The sequence below is a fragment of the Sorex araneus genome, chromosome 6 (genome assembly GCF_027595985.1).
Source record: "Sorex araneus isolate mSorAra2 chromosome 6, mSorAra2.pri, whole genome shotgun sequence".
Taxonomy (NCBI): Eukaryota; Metazoa; Chordata; class Mammalia; order Eulipotyphla; family Soricidae; genus Sorex; species Sorex araneus.
The window spans coordinates 8706448-8726781 of record NC_073307.1 but is presented as its reverse complement, the minus strand read 5'-3'; the positions used below and the strand labels follow the sequence as shown (position 1 = coordinate 8726781).

General features: G+C 47.3%; 1 protein-coding gene across 16 annotated transcripts in view; it reads left to right on the top strand.

Annotated features, from left to right (window-relative positions):
* Positions 1-20334, top strand: part of CAMK2D (calcium/calmodulin dependent protein kinase II delta) — a 251290-nt gene that overhangs the window by 132824 nt on the left and 98132 nt on the right. For all 16 annotated transcript variants that reach the window (XM_055144158.1, XM_055144153.1, XM_055144151.1 and 13 more), the window contains exon 4: positions 1075-1129. In XM_055144158.1, the coding sequence (XP_055000133.1) occupies positions 1075-1129 (55 nt within the window). The remainder of the gene's footprint in view (positions 1-1074; positions 1130-20334) is intronic.

Sequence of the window (20334 nt, the reverse complement as noted above, 5' to 3'; positions counted from 1 at the left end):
TAAAGCTACTGCACCACCACCCATGTGCCAAAGACCCTCTGCTACTGTCCTTATATCACTTTTCATACTGTCACTAACAATAAATAGTAAAGTTGTTCATGTACAAGGGCAAATTGCAGGAGATGTCTGCAAAATGAATAACAGAAAAAGCAGGATGTGAGCTTTCCAAGCATGGTTCCGTTTCGAGTAAACTCCGGGTGTTTGAAATTCAGAAGAAATATTTGCTTCGGCTATTTCTAATGAAACTACATAATAGTGAAACTTAGAGCTCGCCAAAAAACAGTATAATTTAAGAAACTACTAGATTATTAAAAGTGTCAGCTGTATATTTTGAGCTGATGACTTGGTAAATTATTTTGGTAACTTGAGTAGCTTGTGGTAACTTTAGAAGTAGCATTAAAAGTTTTGATGGGTTGGTCAGGGAATGCTAGAAATAGAAATTTCTCAAAGAAAGAGAGAGGGTGAGAGGGCGAGAGAGAGCGAGAGTGAGAGAGCGAGAGAGCCAGGGGTAGGAGGGAGAGGAGGGAGGGAGGGAGGCAGGAAGGGAGGGAGGGAGGGAGGCAGGTGGGGGGTGGGGAGGGAATGGAAGACCATAGTCTCTGAAAATGACTTTTCTTCCTGACCATTACAGTGATCAAGGCTTGAGTTAGTAAAAAGCTTGAGTGATAATAAAAGCAACAGCAGACAGGAGATTCAGTGGAATACTTGTTAGGACCTAGTCATTTTGGAAATATGGACAGATCGATGTGTAGATAATCATTAGCACTCACTTAGCAATAAGCCAACAACATCCAGATTCTTTGCCCTTTTAGGGGGGGGGGGGTCTCATTTAATCTCATTAATAATACCGAAAAGTTTAGGTACTATTGCCATTACAAACAAAGTACTTTGCCTAAGATCTCTTTAATGATTTGGACCACAACCTAAACCTTTGGTCTTTCTGATCCCAAGCTCTGTGGTACAGCTGAACCTACCAGCATCTAAACTGAGTAATGTGGACAGTTCTGCTCGAAAGCCAGCTAGCGTCGGTCATGGCCACGCATTGACCTGCTCCTTCTCTTTCTCCTTTTTCAGTGCGACTTCACGACAGCATATCGGAAGAGGGTTTCCATTACTTGGTGTTTGACTTGTAAGTAAAAACAAATTTTGTATTCCTTGACTTTGGGTATTGATTTCAGGACCGTTTTGAAGGAAACATGAAATGTTTTGTTGCACAGTCCAAACCAATGGCCCTGGAATCCACTCAAGCACTCTTCAAATAAGTCACAATTCCCACTCTTTTGAGAAGAGGACACTCCTCGGCAGTTTTTGTTTAAAATGTTAGCTAAACTGTGCCAGTGAAACAGTCATAAATGTGCCTCCTTTAGCATTGGTCACTGTGAGGTTGTAAGCCATTCTTGGTTTAGACTCGGTTTACACGAATGACTGGCCTGTGCGTCATTATTATTTCTAAGAGTATTTATAATTTGTTATTGTATATGAAAAGACTCAAGGCAGGATCTTTGTGGTCAATGAGGTTCAGAGTTGAACAATATCTTCATTGCATCGTTTTAAGTTATTATGTGCAAACCTGGTAATATCTACTAGTATCTTGTCTTTCTCTTTAGAATGAAAAGTTCACCCAGTATAAACTCCCCCCTCCCCCCGACACTTACATCTCATTGACCAGGAACGTGTCACCTGTCCAACCCCTAATGCTCACCGACAAGAGGAATGGGATTGGCTTTGACTAATCAATTTTCGTAAACATAGTTTTTATTTTTGCAAGAGCAAAGAGAAAGAATGACTGTTGGGGAACCGTCCTGTAGTATCTGTTTGAGCTGGCAGGGACTTGGTGACACAGACCACACACACACACATACTGGTAGGGGCTGATCACACTCTCCGGAAATTAATTTGATACCACCTATCAAAAATGTCCATATAATTTGACATAATTTCATTTCTTGGAACAAAGTCCATGGAAAGCATATCCTAAACTCACATCACACTGCGTGATGAAAGAAGTTTGCTTCATTCGACAAGAGGTTGAAAGGGTGGTCGACTAAGAAGAGAGAAAAACAACATAGGCACCCAGTGATTACAATACATTCATAAATGGCTTAGTCTTTAGCATTTCAATGTGTTGTTGTAGACACGATAAGAAAAAATCCAAGTGTAACATGAGTCTAGGTTAGCTCTGGGGTTTGGTAATTCAGCTTTGTAGCGATATTGCTGAGCAACCAAGCTCATTTCCATTTTCTTCTGGTTTTTGTGGTCTCTGGGCTTGTCCTTATGATCAGGACATCTAGTCCGCTGCCTCATCTTCAGGTGTCATGGGCAGAAGAGAAAAGGAGGCTTGTGATTCCATCCCATCTATTTTCCCCTCTATGGAAAGCCTTCCCCAGCACCTTCCCCGAAATGCACATTATCAAAGCCTTGTTGAGAATACATTGGCCTGGCCAAGTCTCCGCTGAGTTTTGATAAAGGGAATAGAACGGTCATTGGCTTGCAATCATGAATTTGGTCTCTCTTGCCAGGAAGGGATCCAGCCTCTCTCCTGAGTCCTGTGTGTACTCAGAATGACCCTGTGGCATTGTTATCCTAAAGACGGAGACTTGACCACTGAGTTGCCCCCCAGAACGGCGTTGTTTTGGTGACCCGTGTGGGTGTGGATTGCTGAGACACGCTGATTCAGCAGCTCTGATTCTGTCCGTCCTTCTGCACGGGATCTGCCGTGGCCACGGCTCACCGTGGCTGCTCTCTGGGCTGTGGGCTGGCGCCGTGCCCAGTCTCACTCGCTTTCTCCCCTTCCGTTCTCAGATCTCACACTTTCACTTTTTCATTCTTCCTCCTTCCACCCAGTGTTTCAGGGCTCCTTCTTTGTGATTTCTATTTTCTCTGAGAGCTTTCTGTAGCCATGCTCTCGGAATAGAGAGGCTAGCAAACAATTCCTTAGCTTTCCAACTTTTCTAAGAATGTTTTATTCTCCCTGTTCATTACTGGAGGATATTTTTGTCAGATAGATAACCCTGGATAGGCCCTTTCCCCCACCAGTGTTATGTCACTTTGGATTCTTTTGTGTTTGATGTGAATTTTTTATGCCGTTCTAAAAGTTTTTCCCCTAAAGGGCAAGGTCTTTTTTTGATCTCTAGCTGCTCTAAAGGTTTTTTTTTCTTTTTCCAACGTTATTTGAACTTGAATTTCTTAGAGTGTTTCTTATTTGGTATTCATTTAACTTCTTGATAATACAGATAAGTCTTCTGTCAAACTTGGAAACATTTTAGACATTGTTTCTTAGAATGCCTTTCCAGCCTTGCTTTTTCATCCTCTCCTGAAGCTCTAATGACATGATCATAGGTTTTTTGTTTTTTTGTTTGTTTGTTTGTTTTTTCAATTAAATAAGCCCCTAGGACTCTGTTGGTTTGTTTTTCTATCTGTTTTTCTGTTGTTCAGGTTAGATGGTGCTTCCGCATCCTCTGGGCTCTTGATTGTAGCACTGTCGTCCAGTTGTTCATCAATTTGCTCAAGTGGGCACCAGTAACGTCTCCATTGTGAGACTTGTTACTGTTTTTGGCATATCGAATATGCCATGGCTCTGCCGTGTGGACAGGATACTCTCGGTAGCTTGCTGGGCTCTCTGAGAGGGACGGAGGAATCGAACTCGGGTCAGCCTCGTGCAAGGCAAATGCCCTACCCGCTGCACTATTGCTCCAGTCCTTGCTTATCTGTAGCACAGAATAATCGGCACCCACAGGGGTTCGTGTTGTGTTGGCCGTGCTGATGCCATTGTGTCCAGAAGCACTTCAGTGTCAGTGTCCACTTTTCCACTGTCATCGGGCCACTGACATCTTAAATATTATAGGTTCTCTATTCCTTACTAAAGGGAAGAGTCACGTGTTTTAAAGTAAAGTTTTACTTTTCAGGATTCAGCACATGATTTGGTAAAGGCCATTTGAAGAAAGAAGTTTATGTGAAAACAAAATGTAGTTGTCCACCACAGTCATCCGTCTCTAGCAATACTGGTCTGTGTTAAGACATCTCTGAACGCCAAGTGCAGGAACTGCAGAGCGAAGGTTTGCATTTAGTACATTGAAATGGGCTGTGCCAAGCAGTTGAAACTCTGCTCCTCTATTGAGGAGCACAGAGTCTATGCAGTTACTCCTCAGTGTTTAAAGTTTAAGAGGAAATTATTGGCTTCAACTCTTCAGCCTGCTTTGCCCCCAAATGAAACCAGTAAACTAGTTAAACACAATCAGCTTTAGAGATACTTGGAAACGATGGTTAAAAGTGCCAGCTTTGCAGTGACTGAAAACAGATAATAGAGATTTTGAATATCAGAGTCTTGTACATTGCCTAGCTGTGAAGGCAGTCTGGGGAGAGGAATAGCAAGCAGCTTTCAAAAAATACACACAAATTAAACACAGTTCAAGAATGGTAGTAAAGGTACTGATGAAATAACTCATCTGGGCAGATTAGAAGTCACTTAGCCAGTCAGTTCCGAGATAAAATTGCGACTTGCATTCCTAAAGAAGGAATGTTCCTTGTATCCGTTCTTTTGAAGATAGTCTTTGGCAGCGGGGTACTCCTGCCTGCTTCCTGTGGAATGTCAGCTATTCAGAATCGAACGGGCAGTTCTATTTTTATAGGTGCATTGAGGCTTCTTATGGAATCATCTTCCCTATTCGAGAAGCCAAACAGAAAAGAGGCGTGTGTTTGATGGACACAAATCATTTCTTCTTGCCTTTTAACAGTTATATTTTGTATGCAAAGCATCTTTTCTCCAATCCCATCTACACAGCACTCGTGAGCTCTCCTGCTAAGACTCGTGAAAGGCCCGCTGAAAGCGAACACGTGTTCACAGGAAATCATGAACACCCTGGTTTGCTGGTTTGCTTTTCAGAATCATCCTTTTCAGGGTGGGTCCTAAGGGGTTTCAAGTGACCCTCGGGGGAGTTAGAGACGGGGTGTTTCTGAAGGTTTTTGGAAGAACTCAACTAGTAAGCCCATCTAGACCCCTGCTTTTGTTTGGGAGGAGACTTTTGATGATCAATTTAATTTCCTTGTTAATAATTGGTCTTTTTGGATGTTCTATTTCCTCTTGACTCAGTATTTTTATAAATTTATTTATTTGTATTGAATCACCATCAGATGGAGCATTACAAAGCTGTTCGTGATTGGGTTTCAGTCATACAGTATTCCAACACATCTTTCCACCAGTGTGATTTCCCAGCACCAGTGTCCCCAGTTTCCCTCTTACTCCTCAAAGCCCCCCCATTCCCACCCAGTGAGCCTCTAGGCAGACACTTTACCCCTTTTCAGCACTTCATCCTCCTCCATAGTAACCACGTCCCTCCACCTCCTCCTTCCCAGGACCCCTTTCTTCCTTCTCCTCTCCTACTGGGAACCAGTTCTCAAGCTCTCTGTATCTGTTGCATGCGGGCATTTGTTATTCCCTTCCTATGTTTCTTTATATCCTGCATATGAGAGAGTTCATTCTGAAAATGCATAATCTTATTGTACCCAAGCCACGAACTGCATTTTTGGGGTGTGTGTTAATACAGTGCTTTAAATCTGAAAAAATCGTAGTAAACTTCTTAGCTCTAAGAAAAGATGAAATTTGACCTTTTGCTTCAACTTGGGTGGAACTGGAGGGCACAGCATTAAGGAAAATCAGCTAAGAAGAGTAGGATAAATGACAGGGGACCCCGTGCATATGTGGAAGCAAAGGAAAAAATGATCAATGGCAAAATATTATAATAAACCCTTGGATTTTGACAATTAAATTATCCAGGGAAAGGGCAATGAGAAACTGGGAGAGAGGAATTGAGAAACTATGAGAAAAAATAAACAGTACTATAAAAAAATTAACTCTAAACCTAACAGAAAACAAAACCGAATCTAAAATTTATATCTACTACACTAAAAATAACTCAGCCTAAAATCTATCCTAAAAATATCTAACCCTAAAGTGAATATTAGACCTAAGCATACTGAGAAGAATGAATCTAATCCTAACGAAGAACTGAGTGTTGAAAGTAGGTATAGGGATATACATGATAACCTTTCAGCGTCTGTATTATAAATCACAGTGCCTAAAATTAGAGAGAAAGAGAGAGAGGGAGAGAGAGAGAGAGAGAGAGAGAGAGAGAGAGAGAGAAGAGGTGCTGCCACAGAGGCTGACCGGGGTGGGGGGGATGGGAAGGTCACTGGGGACACTGGTGGAGGGACTGGTTAAAAAATAAAGAAAGAAACTACCCAAGGACAAGGGGTTTGTGAGCATTATTTTAGAGTAAACGTTCCATTTCAGTCCATCAAAAAGGGATCCTCTGATACACGTATCCCAGTGATTTCTATTTCTATTGAACTAGGAGTTGCAATCACGAATGGCTGTTGGATTTTCTCAAATACTTTTGCTGCATCAACCAGTATGTTAATGGAATTTTTCTGCTTCTGCCTATGGATGTGATGGATAGTATTTACTGATTTCCAGGTATTTTACCAGACTTGATTACCTAATACAAGTTCCTTCTTATTCATGGTAGATGCTTACACATTGATGGATTCGATTTGTTAATAATTGGAGGGAGCTTCTTATAGATACTTGTTTGGGAAAGATATTAGGGTGCGTTTCTTGTAGTGTCGTTGTCTGGTTTTGATATGGTAATGCTGGTCTCAGAAACCATATTGGAATGTTTTGTCCCCGTTTCTATTTCTGAATGAGGTTTGTGGAAATTGTGCATTATTTCTTCTATAAGTGTTAGGTATGAGTCACGAGTGAATACCTCTTAGTCTGCTACTTTCTATTTTGGAAGGTTTCTGATTATAGGTTCAATTTCTTGTATTGTCTCCTCTGTGATTCTTTTTCAATTGTGCCTTTTAAGGATTTAGTTCATTTTGTATAGATTTTCAGATGTCAAAGGTTTTGAATTGTTCAGAATATTGTTTAATTACTGAAATGTTTATGGTATCTGTAGTAATGCCTCTCATTTCTGATAGTAGTCATTTGTGGCTTTTTTTTTTGGTCTTAGTATGGTGGTAATCTTATTCATTTTATTTTTCTTTCAAAGAATATTTTCTCTTTTTATTTTGTTATCTCTGTTGACTCCTGTTTTCAACCTCACCAATTTCTGTCCTAAATTTCTTTTTTTTTTTTCATTTTTAATTTGCGCTTTTTCATGTTCCCTAAAGAGAAGCTGAGATTATCCATTTTAAGATATTTTTTTCTACCACAGCAAATTCTCTTGAAAAGTCATTTTGTTTAACATCTTTTTGTTAAAATATTGGTGAGGAAAAAAAAAGTTCCCAACCAGTTTGGAACAAAATGACATCCTTTGTTAGAATTTCTATTATCTACTCAAGATAATATATCCCCATTCTTAAATCTTCTCAAATGCCTACTTTTTTTTCATTGGTGCCTTTTTTTCATTAATGTCCTTAACAACCAATCATTGTTTTAAAATTTCTGAGGTCTGATAATTGGAACATTCCTATCAGGCCTGACTCAGGTGCCTGTCAAATTTCTTCAAGCTGTGCTTTCATCTTCTAGAATACCTTGTGATCTTTTGTATGTGTGTTGAAAGGTAGATGTGGTGTACTTGGTAGAAGAAACGGTGGTGGTATTTTTGGGTCACGTGGAGGAGGTGCTGGTGTGAGAGGAGCATCTCAGTCTTGGCCTTGGAGTGGTGAACCTCGTTGGTGCTTCTTAGGTGTTTTTTTGTTTTGTTTTTTGAATCACTGTTAGATACACACTTAGAAAGCTGCTCATGATTAGGTTTCAGTCATACAGTGTTCCAACACCCATCCCTCCACCAGTTCATGTGTACATTTCCCGGCACTGGTGTCCCCAGGTTCCCTCCCATCACCCCCACCTCACCCCCAGCCTCTCTCTCTCTCTCTCTCTCTCTCTCTCTCTCTCTCTCTCTCTCTCTCTCTCTCTCTCTCTCTCTCTCTCTCTCTCTCTCCTTTTGGGCATTGTGGTTTGCAATACAGATGCTGAAAGGTTGTGCATATCCCTTTACCTACTTTTAACACTCAGTTCTTGTCCAGAGTGATTATTTCCAACTATTAGTGTCCTACTGGTCCCTTCTCTATCTTACCTTCCCTCTGCCCCACTGCTTCTTAGTTTTGTTGTTTCCCCCACATTAGCTGTGAGGAGGATGACCAGAGGGAACTGAAGCTTATTTCCCAGACTCTACTTGAAAGACACTAGGTATAGTTGGACAGTTCCATTTACCCCAGGGGATTTAGGCACCGATCTTAGACCCTCCCAGAAGGTGAGGTGCTGGTGGAAAGGTTGTCTTCTTCACTGAAGTGCTGATGCATTAGGACAGGGTTCAAGTTGCAGGTGTGCATCATTGAAAGACATCCCAAAGTCTGTACTAGATTAAGTTCATCACTCCACATCCGATTCTGTTTTGTTTCTTCGGGAGGAGGGAGTACTGGGGGATGTCACACCTGGCAATGCTCAGGGGTTACTTCTGGTTCTACATTCAGGAATTACTCCTAGCAGAGCTCAGATGACTATATGAAATGCCAAGGATTGAACCAGGATCAGTTGCATGCAAAGCAAACACCTCCCCCTTGTACTATCACTCTCGTCCCTGATTCGGTCCATTTTAAGGGTTAGCATCGCAGGGAGGATGCTTGCCTTACACATGGCTAATTGTTGTGCAATCCCCAACACCGCCCAGGAGTGAGTCTTGAGTGCTGAGCCAGCAGGAAGCCCTGTGCACAGCCAGGCACGGCCCCTGAGTAAGAGTAAGGGAGGGGCAGGAAGTGCCGCCATGCTTTCAAAGGCTTGATCACTGGAAGCAAGAGAGATTTTCCACTGTGAGGACTTTGCAGATTCCTGAAAAGCATTCCCTCCCCATAAAAATAAACCCTCAGAAAAGTCTGGAACACCCCACCCTGCCCCAACTCCACTCTGAGTTTTTCCTCTCTGGCAAGTGCAGGCTGAGCCCTCACCAATTCATGCCCTCCAGGACTGGCTCCATGGGTGATTCTGTCCCAGGACTCTGTGACTCTCTGTGTCTGCCTGCCCATGACTTCCTAATTTGGGGGGCAAGGGTCTCTCCTATGGCATTCTTTGCCAGATCTAAGATTACTTGATCCATTTACAGCCAGTTCAGCTTTTTCAGTTCTTCAGAGAGACAACTTGAAGCCCCTTACATCCCAGACCGGAAGTCAGAGGTTCCCCCTCCCCAATTTTTGTCTTAATAACTTAAATTAATGTCTCATGAAAAACTCCCACTTCATCATTGAAAAGACAAGCAAACGTTGCCAGCTCTTTGCTGTAGTTAGAGATCAAGGCGAGAAATAGGAAAGGTTCAGGCCTGCTAAGGTCATTGGTGTCTCTTGTCAGCTTTGGGTCCCCAAGACTGATGGACTAAATTATTTTGGAATGGTTCCCAGGAAAGGACTGAACCCTTTCTTGATCACAGTCCCTTGGAGTTTGGTGTTCAGAGTCATGGTAGAAATTTACTGCCTCTCTCAGGTTTTGAAAGCATACTTTTCTAGGACTGGAGCAATAGTACAGTGGGTAGGGCATTTGCCTTGCATGCGGCCGACCCAGGTTCAATCCCCAGCATCCCATATGGTCCTCTGAGCACTGCCAGGGGTGATTCCTGAGTGCAGAGCCAGGAGTTACCCCTCTGCATTGCCAGGTGTGACCCAAAAAGGAAAAAAAAAGGGAAAGCACATTTTTCTGCCAAATTCAAATATTTCCTCAGTTGTGTGTTTGGCGGTGTACTTGAATTCCGCATAAATTCAAAAGGCAGTGTTTGGACACAAGCATCTTTTCAGTTCCGGGTCAGAGGGTTCTCCTGGGAAAAGACGGGACTTGCTCTTGGCCCGAGTGAGGGCTTCGGCAACGGTGTCTGTGGACAGTCGGGGACACTCTGCCGTGAAAGAGGATCTGGGGACAGGAGCATCTCAGTGATGCGGGACTAAGTTTAGCCGGCAGCCTCTCCGGGGCGTGGTCTTTTCCGCCATGCTCTCATCCCTTTCTTCTCCCGGCAGGAAGCCCAAGTCCCACTTGAGCCCTGCTCGCTTTTCACTGTGCTTGAGACACCCAGACTTGGCAGGTGCTCGGGGTGGCCTGCGGCTCCTCCCCGCCCCCACCCTCCTCCTAAGCTTTGGGCCTTTAGACATTTTCTGTAAATAGATCTGCTATTCTGACACACTCATGCCATGGCCGGAACGCTGATGGGGTGCAAATTCTATGCCACGCACTTTGCTAAATTCGAGAGATAAAACCAGGAATGAAGGCCCAGTATCTGCCCACAAGGAGCTGACAGGAAATCGAGAAGACAGCCTGGCCCCCCACTGTGCCTCCTGGGCCAGGGGCGCCGAGTCCCCCCGGGCTGCAACGATGTCCAAGAAGCAGGGGGGCAGCCGAGACCTGGAGAAGGAGGTTCAGCTGGGATGGAGAGCAAAGTGGACCTGACGTGGTGACAGCTTCCAACTCCTTCCCCTCCCCCACAGTGCCAGGAGGAAGGAGTACAGAAGCCTGAAGGGAAAGGCTACAGCCAGGTCTATGCATTTGCCCCTCTGCCAGGCTAAACCATTTCGTCTGAGCACTTACGGGGAGCAGTGTGAGGCTCTGGGACTAGCAGCAACCAGGGGCTGGGATCCAAACCCCGCCCTCATTTATCACGCCCGGAGTTTTGCCTGATGTTTAAAAAGAGAGGCAAGGAGAATGAGATTGTGAGATTGGTCTGGAAAAATCTCGGAGGGACAGTCAGAAACACCTGTGGATTCCCGAGCTCTGGCCACTGGAGAAAGAGGAAAGAGCGCAGAGTGGAGCCACGATGCCTCCCTGCACCCGGGCTCCTGGTTGGTGCCTCCTCTCTGAAAGAATGCAGTGATCTGATTAAAGAGTGTTTTGTTTCTCCTGGTGCTCTCCTTAGCTCACTGATAGCAGTGACTGAGAACACTTCAGCAAGGGCGCGGTGTTAGCCAGCATTCAGGAGGCACAGAGCGGGCACCATTCGAGGGCTGGGAATCTCGGCTCCGAGCGGGGAGGCATTCCCAAGCACGTGACTCTCCCTCCGTGGGCAGCTTGGAAGGACGGTCCTTCTCTGGCCTCACTAAGGCAGCGGTGTAGGCAGCTCCCAAAGAAAGGAGGCCCTGGGTAAATATTTGCGGATGGAGCAACTTGAATTATTTAACATCCTTAATAAGTCAGGGAAAGTCAAGGTCCTGGGTATGGTTTGTTCCATCGTTTTGAATCGCCTGTGTTGGCTCTGGATGGGGGCAGATTCTCCTTCACCTGTACCCACCACGGCGTGATGAGGACAGCTGGTCTCTCCCTGAGTGAGGGGGGGTTTTGCCCAGGAGCTTGAAGGATTGAGTGATAAAGGCAGCCCGAACTCATCACCACATTGAAAATGGGACTGGAGAGATCGTACAGGAGCTGAAGGCTTCCTTCATCCCACCCCCAGCACCGCCTGGTGCCCGGAGGATCCCGGGGTGCTGCCCTGGACCCTCAAACACTGCAGGTGCAGCCTGAAGACCCCCAGTCCCCGAGCAGCACCGCCCTCCTGCGCCCTCACCTTGAAGGGCCCACACAGTTGGCTGGGAATTGCCAGGAGGGAATCCCTGAGCTCCACTGGGAGGTTCCCAAACATATATACAAATACAAATACAGAATATTAAAAATGATGCCTTGTGATTTAGTAACCATTATGTGGGTGATACTTGACAAATAATATGACTTCAGTCTTTTTATTACACCTGGGATAGTTATGTCAGTGTTTCAGTCTCTCTCCTTCCCGTTTAACTACCAGTCTCTCTAAGCTATCCAGAAAATGGTGTGTGTGTGTGTGTGTGTGTGTGTGTGTGTGTGTGTGTGTGTGTGTGATTTATATGGTCTTGTGGGAGCCTGTCACCCTGGCCCCACAGAGCTGGACCATTTTTATCCATAATAGATGGAAATATTTACTGACTTGATGCTGCCTTGATGAGAAATTAGATCAATTTAGCACCCAGTGTTTTGCCCACTTTCTTGGACAGCTGTCTAGTAAATCTTTATTTTTTGCAATCAGTCAATTTCTGGAATTCAAAGGTGCTGCATAAATATTTGTGGAGCCAAGCTAAGCCTGAAGCTGTGGGGCTGGAGGTGTTGATTTTCGCTTCCGCATCCGGCAGAGGTTGCCGGCAGTAGGTGCCGTGCTGACCCGGGGGCTCACGGGACCTCCCTGTCTTCAAGGCATTTGGCGGTGCGTTTGAGGTTTGGCAGGGGGCTTGTTTGCTTGTGGGCTGCCCCTGAGAGTGCAGAGGGGCTACTCCCAGCTCAGTGTTTGAGGGTTGTTTCTGGTGAGGCCTATGGACCAGGTGGAGCCGGGGCTCAGACCCAGGCCTCCTGCATGCAAGGCGCGTGCTCCAGTCCCTGGAGCTGTCTCCCCAGCCTGCACTGGAAAGTTTCTCAGATGCTCATTTAACACAGTGACATTGCTCCAAAGGCCATGGAGGTCACTTAGGCCTGCCCTGTGGGCAGTTTCCTTTTACCCCACTCTGATTTCTTGGTTCTTCCTTTTCTTTCCAGCATCTAAAAATAGGAGGGATTCCCAGGTCGGGTCCTGGACCACTTCCGTTTCCGGTTCATACTTGCTTCCCAAGTGTCTTATCCAATCATGGCGGAAGGGGTGCCCTGAGTGTGAGAGTGTGTGGCTGTTCTTGCTCCTGGTCCCAGGGTCAATAACTAGAACCTCCGTCACCCCGGATCACAGCCATGATCTACTTGGGGTGGCCCCGTGAAAGGGTGAAGTTCAAAGATAAACCCCACCATCCGCCTGTAAGCCAACAGCATCCAGCGGTAGCCCTGCCCCTCAGACACCTTCCAGGACCCCACGAGGATGGCCGCCTCTTGCACCTCGAATTGGAGATGCTTCCTATGTCAGCTCCCCATCACTGGGCTGCACCCCCATGGGTAGGAACCCCAGCTTTCCCTTCGCTCAAGCCAAAGGGGCCGGTGTAACGCATTTCCTGCCCTCACATGCCCGATCTGACTCACCAGCAGCTTTGGCTAGAGTCGCACCCAGGTCAGAATGAAGCCTGGACCCTGTGCATGCGGTGGCACAGAGCCCCCCGCCACTGCCCTGTCTTACCCAGGCTCCCCGGGGGTCAGCCCTCGTCTTCCGCTCAGCACAGCCGGCTTCCTCCCTAGCAGAGTCCCAGAGCAAGTTGTGGTCTGGTACCTCATTGCTTTGTGCTCCTGCCTTCCTGGCCGCCCAGCCTGCTGAGTCTGACCCCCGCATGCATCGCCCCTCACCCCTGCAGGCCCTGGCTCCCAGATCACCTTTCCAAGGAAGCCTCCCCGGAAGTGCCCTGTTTCCGCACCTACTCTCCCGGCTTCTTCCTTCTTGTCACTTGTCACTGCCCAGCCTCTCCCTGAAGATCAAGGAAACTTCCCTGGTTGATTGCTCGCACCCCACCCCACCCCACCTCTGTTAGAATGGAGGCGCCTGAAGGCAGGTGGCCGGTCTCTCTGTGACTCACGTTTTTATTTTCATCCCCAGGATCTAAAGTAGTGCTTGCAGATCTGCGGCATCAATAAATTATGCTTGCATAAGATTGTGCAACTGAGGAAGCTTCTGGCAAGAATATAGAATGGTTTTGTAAACTGCTGGCAGAGTTCCAAGTGAATGTTTCGAGTCTCATTTCATCTGCTGGGTGCTGCAGCGCCGGAGTGCCTCCTGTTTGACTGTCCTTCTAAAAACTAGTTCCTCAGCCTGCTCAGCGCCAGAGAAAAGGGCTCGGAACCACAACAATCAGTGTTTTGCTGATCAGAATCATGTTTTGCTGCTTAGCAGAGTGTCTGCAGTGTCCACACACTGCACAATACATGCAGTAGCTCATGCCTGTAGGGTCACAACTGTTGTGATCTCATCAGGCTTGGTGACTATGATTCACATGCTTCAAATACGAGGGTATTTTTATTTTAATTTTCCTGGTACAATGCTTAATTGAATGGTGTGTACCTTCCACCTTGACTTTTTCTTGGTATATTTTGATTATTTCTGTTTTCGCCAGCAAGCACAGTAGGAGACACAGTTGTCTTGGGAGTCCCGTGCTAATGACTGTAATCGTGGAGGCGACCGAATTCGTTCCCACTGTTCTCAGGCCCGTGAGGTGCCAAGAGGGAAGGCGGTAGTGTGTATGTGGCCTGATACCGTTCCTTGGGGTCACATTCTTCAGCAAGAAAGGCTCTTTTGTTGGCCTTTTTTTCCAAGCTCTTGTTTTGGAATTTGAAAACTATTCAGTCCTTTCCAGAAATGTTGACCCAACTGGAATATGTCCATGGGCAGAAAAAAAAAATCCTTTTTGCCTGCTTTTCTAGAACAAAGAAACCACTCATCTGGATGAAGGCCATCGGTAGCATTTGGTTTCTTGTCCGGGTTGCTGATGACAGGACCCTTTCCTCAGCATCTGCCCCGCGAGCACGCACGCGACCCCAGATGCTCGGGCAGCGTGACTGGGAGCAGAGAGCGGGATGGAAGGCAGAGCATCTGAGGACATAAAGCGTTTTGACTCTGAAAGTTGATGTCTGATGCTGTGAAAAGATTTAAGTACTGGCACCACCAGGAATGATCCCTGAGCCCCTCCAGAGTGGCCTCCCCCAAACGAAACAAGATGAAAAGGTCTAGTTCTTGTCCAAAGAGAGAAGGAAGTGGCTTTTTTTCATTCTCCACATTATCTTTCCAGACTTCATCTCTCTGCCTTTCCACACCGTGCCTCAGGGTTCGCCTTTTCTCTTTTCAGTCACCTCCACGGGGAAGTTGTCTTTGGTCCTTCAGGTCACTGCTTTACCTAGGCAATGCAGAAAGGACTTGAAAAATCTGCTCCAAGCTCTTCCTATTGGGCATTGCACTGCTAAAGTGAACTTGAGGGAAGAGAGGAACAAAAAGTTAGTGCGGGTGGGAACAAAAGAGGTTCACATGCCAGTGAAACTCTCTCAGCTGAAGCTGAGTCTCCCCTAGCCGGCCCAGAGTATCGCTGGGAAATTATTAGTGTTTGCTAAGGTCTGAGTGAACGAAGTACGAGCTCACAGCTGATAGGTGCAGTGAGTCCCTCTTTGCGGACTCTGGCAAGCAGTGTATTGTTGGTGTAATACTCTGCCCAGCAACTGCAGAAAGTGGACTGGAGTACTTAATCCTGCCCTGGTAATAAGGAAGTAGAGGCAGGAGAGGCCAACTGCTCCGTGCAAGGTCACAGAGGAAGCATCCATCTAATCCTTGACCTCAGCTCTGCCCAGCTTGAAGATGATGGCGGGCTCTCCTTCCCAGCGCTGCTGTTTCCCAGACTCGGGTACCACCTCCCTCTGGGCCTGCCTTTGGGTTTTGAGTGATTTGTTTTCCTCTTCTCAGTGACTCAGTCTCAAGGTTCAAGAGTAGGGAAGCTGTCCAGGATCTGTCCTTGAGTTGAACTCAATTTCCTTTTGCCTCCCCATCCCTCCCCACCCCCCGTTCCCTCCAGGGACGGTGAGAGCTGATGTCTTCTTCAGGATTCTGTCACGAGGGAGAGAAATCCATGCCAGATTCCACCAAAAAATGAATGACAACCTGAAATAAAAACTTGAGAGGGACATCTGCTTTTGAACACGACTAAACATGACCAAGGTCTTTTCTCTGAACCTGGGGCAAGACCAGTTTCATCCCTTTCTTGCCGTAAACTCACAAAGTGTTCGTAGAAAGTGGCTTTTTTTAAGCTTGCGGAGGGTGTGGCCCCTGGAGCAATGGCGTTGGACTTAGAGCTCTGCTGCCCGATTCATGACAGTTGGACCCATGGGACGAGAAGTGCCCGATAAGAGGGTTTAAAGGGTTGTGGGGCTGAAACTTGTTCTGTTTCGGGAAATGGAACAAGAGCTGTGAGGGGACAGTCAGCTGATCAGGGGGTCTGGAGAGGGTTTTACCAGAAAGTGGTGACGATAACACGTAGGGACGGTAAGAGCTGGTGTCTTCTTCAGGATTCTGTCCCAAGGGAGAGAAATCCATACTGGCTTCTGCCCTAAAAGATGGATAACAACCTGAAATACCAACCTGAGAAGGATGTCTGCTTTAAAACATGACTAAGCGTGATCTAAGTTTGGTGGACAGGGATCCAACTGCTTATTTACTTATTTTGTATGTGTTTTTCCAGGTTTCTTTATATATGTATAATCAGCATGTAATATTGATTATTTTATATATTGATTATATTATACATATCATTATATTATAGCTTCATTGTTTAGAAAATATGTCTGCAGTAGAGTGTTAATATCTGCAGCTTGATACACACAGTATTGTGCCTTACCGTTACCACAGTGCCAGGACCCACCACCCGGGTCCTAATGCCACTTCTAATCCACCTACCTCTTCCTTTCCTCCCACCCACTGCCCCCTCCTCTGCCTGGTGACCTCAGTTTTGTAATCCGAGGCCAAGGATTTGTCATCACTCCATGTGGTTTTATTCCTCTGTAGCCCACAGATGAGTAAGATCATCCCGTATTTGTCCTTGTCCTTATTTTATTTAACACGATCCCATCTTGCCCACAAACTGCATGATTTTGTCTTTTCTTTGAGCTGCATAGTATTTCATTGTATGTGTATATATATATGCATATTTCATCTATATATATTTCAACTCTATCCATTAGCCCATCATGGGCCATTCAATTGACTCTGTATCCTGACTCTTGGGCTCAGTACTGCTTTGACCTTAGGTGTGCCGAGGTCTTTGTTTTCCTGTTCTTGGCGTAGGTGTCCAAAAGGCGCCCTGTGTATATGAAAGCCCAAGTCTTACTCTTTTGAGGATCTTCATACTGTTTTCCAGGAAGGCAGAACTGGGCAACATTCCAACCCGCCGTGAATGAGGGGCTCACCACCCCGTCTCTGCCAACACTGGCTATTTCTGTTCCTTTGGTCTTTGCTATTCTCAGCGGTGTGGGATGATCTCGTTATTTTGCTTTGCATTTCCCAGACAGTAAACGATGAGGAACAGTTTTTCACATGCTTGCCGGCCTCCTGTACATCCTCTTCAGGGAAGTGTCTCTCCCGTGGACCCATTTCTAAGAGCTCATTGTCAGATTCCCCCCTCCTCCTAAACACACACACACACACACACACACACACACACACACACACACACACACACACAGGTTCCCAGTTTGCCTTTCCTTATAGCAAGAAGTCTTTCTGCAAGAAAGGAAGTTTGCTTTCTCATTATTCCCAACAGTGATGCAAAAATTGATTCTATTTCCCATTTCATATTGAGCCATACTGACCCGCGAGCACGGTGGGGTCACTGGTGTATCCTGGAAGGGCAGGGGTGGCAAACCAGTGCACAGTGTTATCAGAAGGGCCACAGCTGCCACATAGGCAAAAGGTGCCAGGGTCCAGTACAGGCAAATACAGAGAGATAGGAAGCCGGCCAAGGGGAAAGTACCTTTGAGGAAAAAGGAAGCTTCATCAGAGAACTCAGGCTCCCTCGGTCCCCGTGTCATCCTAAACCTGCTTCCCTTCAGCGCAATCCAGAGACAAAATTTAAAAGTTACCCCTGCAGAGAAGGAACTGTATATTACTCCTTGCCTTGTTTTTTATATGCATAAAGGTGCATAGCGGAAATATCGTATCTAGTCAATTTTGTTCTGTCAGATAGACTCAAGCAGTCCTGGCTGTCGGCCTAATGAATATGACTTTCAGGGTCAAAGGGCAAGGAAGATTATGGAAACCCAGAGTAATAGAACATCGTATGAAATCAGATTAGACGTGTGAAATATCCTGTGTGAGGTCTGTGTTTGCATGCCCGTTTGTGTATGCAGATTAACACATCTGTGGCAGGGCGGGGTATCTAGGGAAGCTTCGGGAAGGATGGGCTCTGGCTTCAGCGGCAAGCCTGCAGCTTCTCCTGTTGAATCAGAGCAAAATCTAACGTCCTTTCTTGGTTGTTTTTATCTCTGGCTCATTTCCTGAGTACACAAGTCAAGCAGTGTTCAGTGTTTGTTTGTGGGGGCTTGGGGAGGTACAGCCAATAGTGCTCAGAGCTTACTCCTAGCTCTGTGCTCAGGGATCACTCCTGCTGAAACTCAGGGGTACCATACGTGGTGCCTGGGATCGAACCCAGATTGGCTTGTGTGCAAGGCAAATGCCCTACCCACTGCACTATCTCTCTGGCCCTAGCGCCTGGCTTCTTTTATCTCTAATTTCATGAGCAAATAAGTGAAACTTGGAAGCGGTTTTATTTCCTGTCTCGGAAATGAAAACTCATGGAGATTATCCATGAAGGAGAGAAGTCATCGGGTTCCCCTGAAAACACTTGCAGGTCCCTGGGTCTGTTGGGTCAGCAGAGGCTGGACAGGGACCCAGATGTGCAACAGCAGAAAGGGGGGACCTGCTTCTGGCTCCTCATGCTTCACTGGGCAGAAAGGCCGAGCCTGGTGTCCTTGGCGATGGTGTTGTTTGGGGGTGGGAGGACGGGCAGGGTGGCATGGCCTGTTTGGTCTGCACCCCTTTGGGGCCAGAGCTGAGACGAGAACAGCGGAGGGCCTGGGTCCGAGAGGGGAGCAGCGGCTGGAAGAGAGAACAGAATGGGCCCTTCCCAGAGAGAGAGGAGGACTATTTTTTTTTTTTTTTTTGCTTTTTGGGTCACACCTGGCGATGCACAGGGCTTACTCCTGGCTCTGCACTCAGGAATGACTCCTGGCGGTGCTCAGGGGACCATATGGGATGCTGGGAATCGAACCCGGGTCGGCCATGTGCCAGGCAAACGCCCTCCCCACTGTGCTATCCCTCTATCCCAAGAGGAGGCCTTGGGGCCTTCGCGTCTCTGATCTCAAGGTGGGGCCTGTCATCTTCTCTCCAGAAAGGCTGCCTTCCCCTGCTGGTCAGCAGAGCTGCCTCGGTGTCGCGGCTGGGGACCAGCAATGGCAGCGCACACGCCTGCCAGGCTGAGAGAAGCCGGGGTCGGCCGAGCTCGCAGCGTGCTGCGTTGCTGTGGTTCTCCCGTGTCTCCTGCCTTTGCCTCCCCTGTGGGGTCGGACGCTACTGCGACCTCGGGTGTGTGTGGTCACTCCTTACCCACCACGTCATCGCTGTCCTGGGTCCCAAAGGCTTTGCATCCCCGAGTGGAGAGCCTGCAGCTGGCGCTAGCGGAGAGGAACAAGCTCCCGCTGGGGAGAAAGAGGACGCCATGGCCTCACCCTGCAACAGCGCGTGGCATTGGGCCGTGCAAGTGCAAGAAGCTGGTTCCTGCGTGTCGCGGCCAGTAAGAGCAGGGCGGGAGTTCGGGTCTCCGGAGGCTGCATGGCGGACAGCCCCTCAGAGCGAAGGCCCCCCTCTGTGTGCCCGCCAACCCTGGGCACAGCTGACCCACAGCGGACCCGGGGTAAGAATCAACACGAAGGAATCTGGTTCCTGTCAAGAACGGTCCCATCGGAGGCTGATTATGGGAACTGCGCCTTTGGCAAAACATTGCGCTTGTACCCTGGTCTTACGTAAGTTGAGCCAAGCCAAGTGAAACTGGAAATTTCATTTTTCTTCTGAGTGGCTCCTGTTTCAGATCAGAGGGCCTTGAGCACTCGTGCTTAGTCGGGTTTTCTCGTTGGCGGTGGGGTTCGAGCCCAGTGATGCTGACTCGTCCCGCGGCCTTGCCTGGCGGAAGAGTTGGGTTTCGCCCTGTGAGATGTTACCCCAACTTTTGAGGGGGACATGCTCCCAAGTGGTGCTTGGGAGGCCAGGGGGTCTGTCCTGGAGCTTCTCGGCCAACCGGCTGGCGTTTGCAATGCGTTGCTGCTCCCACATATGGCTCTGGGGGGTAGCTGGCTCACCCGGTCCTACTCAGACATGTCTAAGACTGCACGTGCTCGGGGACCGTGTGGGGCCGAGACGGAGATGGAGATGCAGTTCATCACATGGACTTAACCCCTCTCTGCCCGGCCCCTGTCTGCTGTCCCTTCATACCAGTTGACCCTAGGTGGCAACCCGTGGTGTTGCTTTCACACACAGCTAAGTGGCACTGACGTAGGACCTTAGCTGCGTGTGAAAGAGACTCAGGAACCGGCTCAGGAAGCGGTTCTCTCTACCCTGGATGGCTTCCCGGTGCAGCCCACACTCAGAGCGAGGGCAGAAGACTCGAGCACTTGTTCAAGTTAGATTCAGTAGAATTACATGAAGCAGATTTTAAAAACAAACAAATTAAAACAAAACAAAACCAAAAAAAAAACAACGAAATGCTGACCTCTTCAGAACCCTGTGTTGGACCTGACACACTGACAGCCCGGGGAAGTTCTTGTCGAGAGCCAGTGGTTCCAGGTCCAGAGGGGGTGGAGTCACCAGAGACACTCGAGGTAAAATTCAGCATGGCAACAGTTTAAAA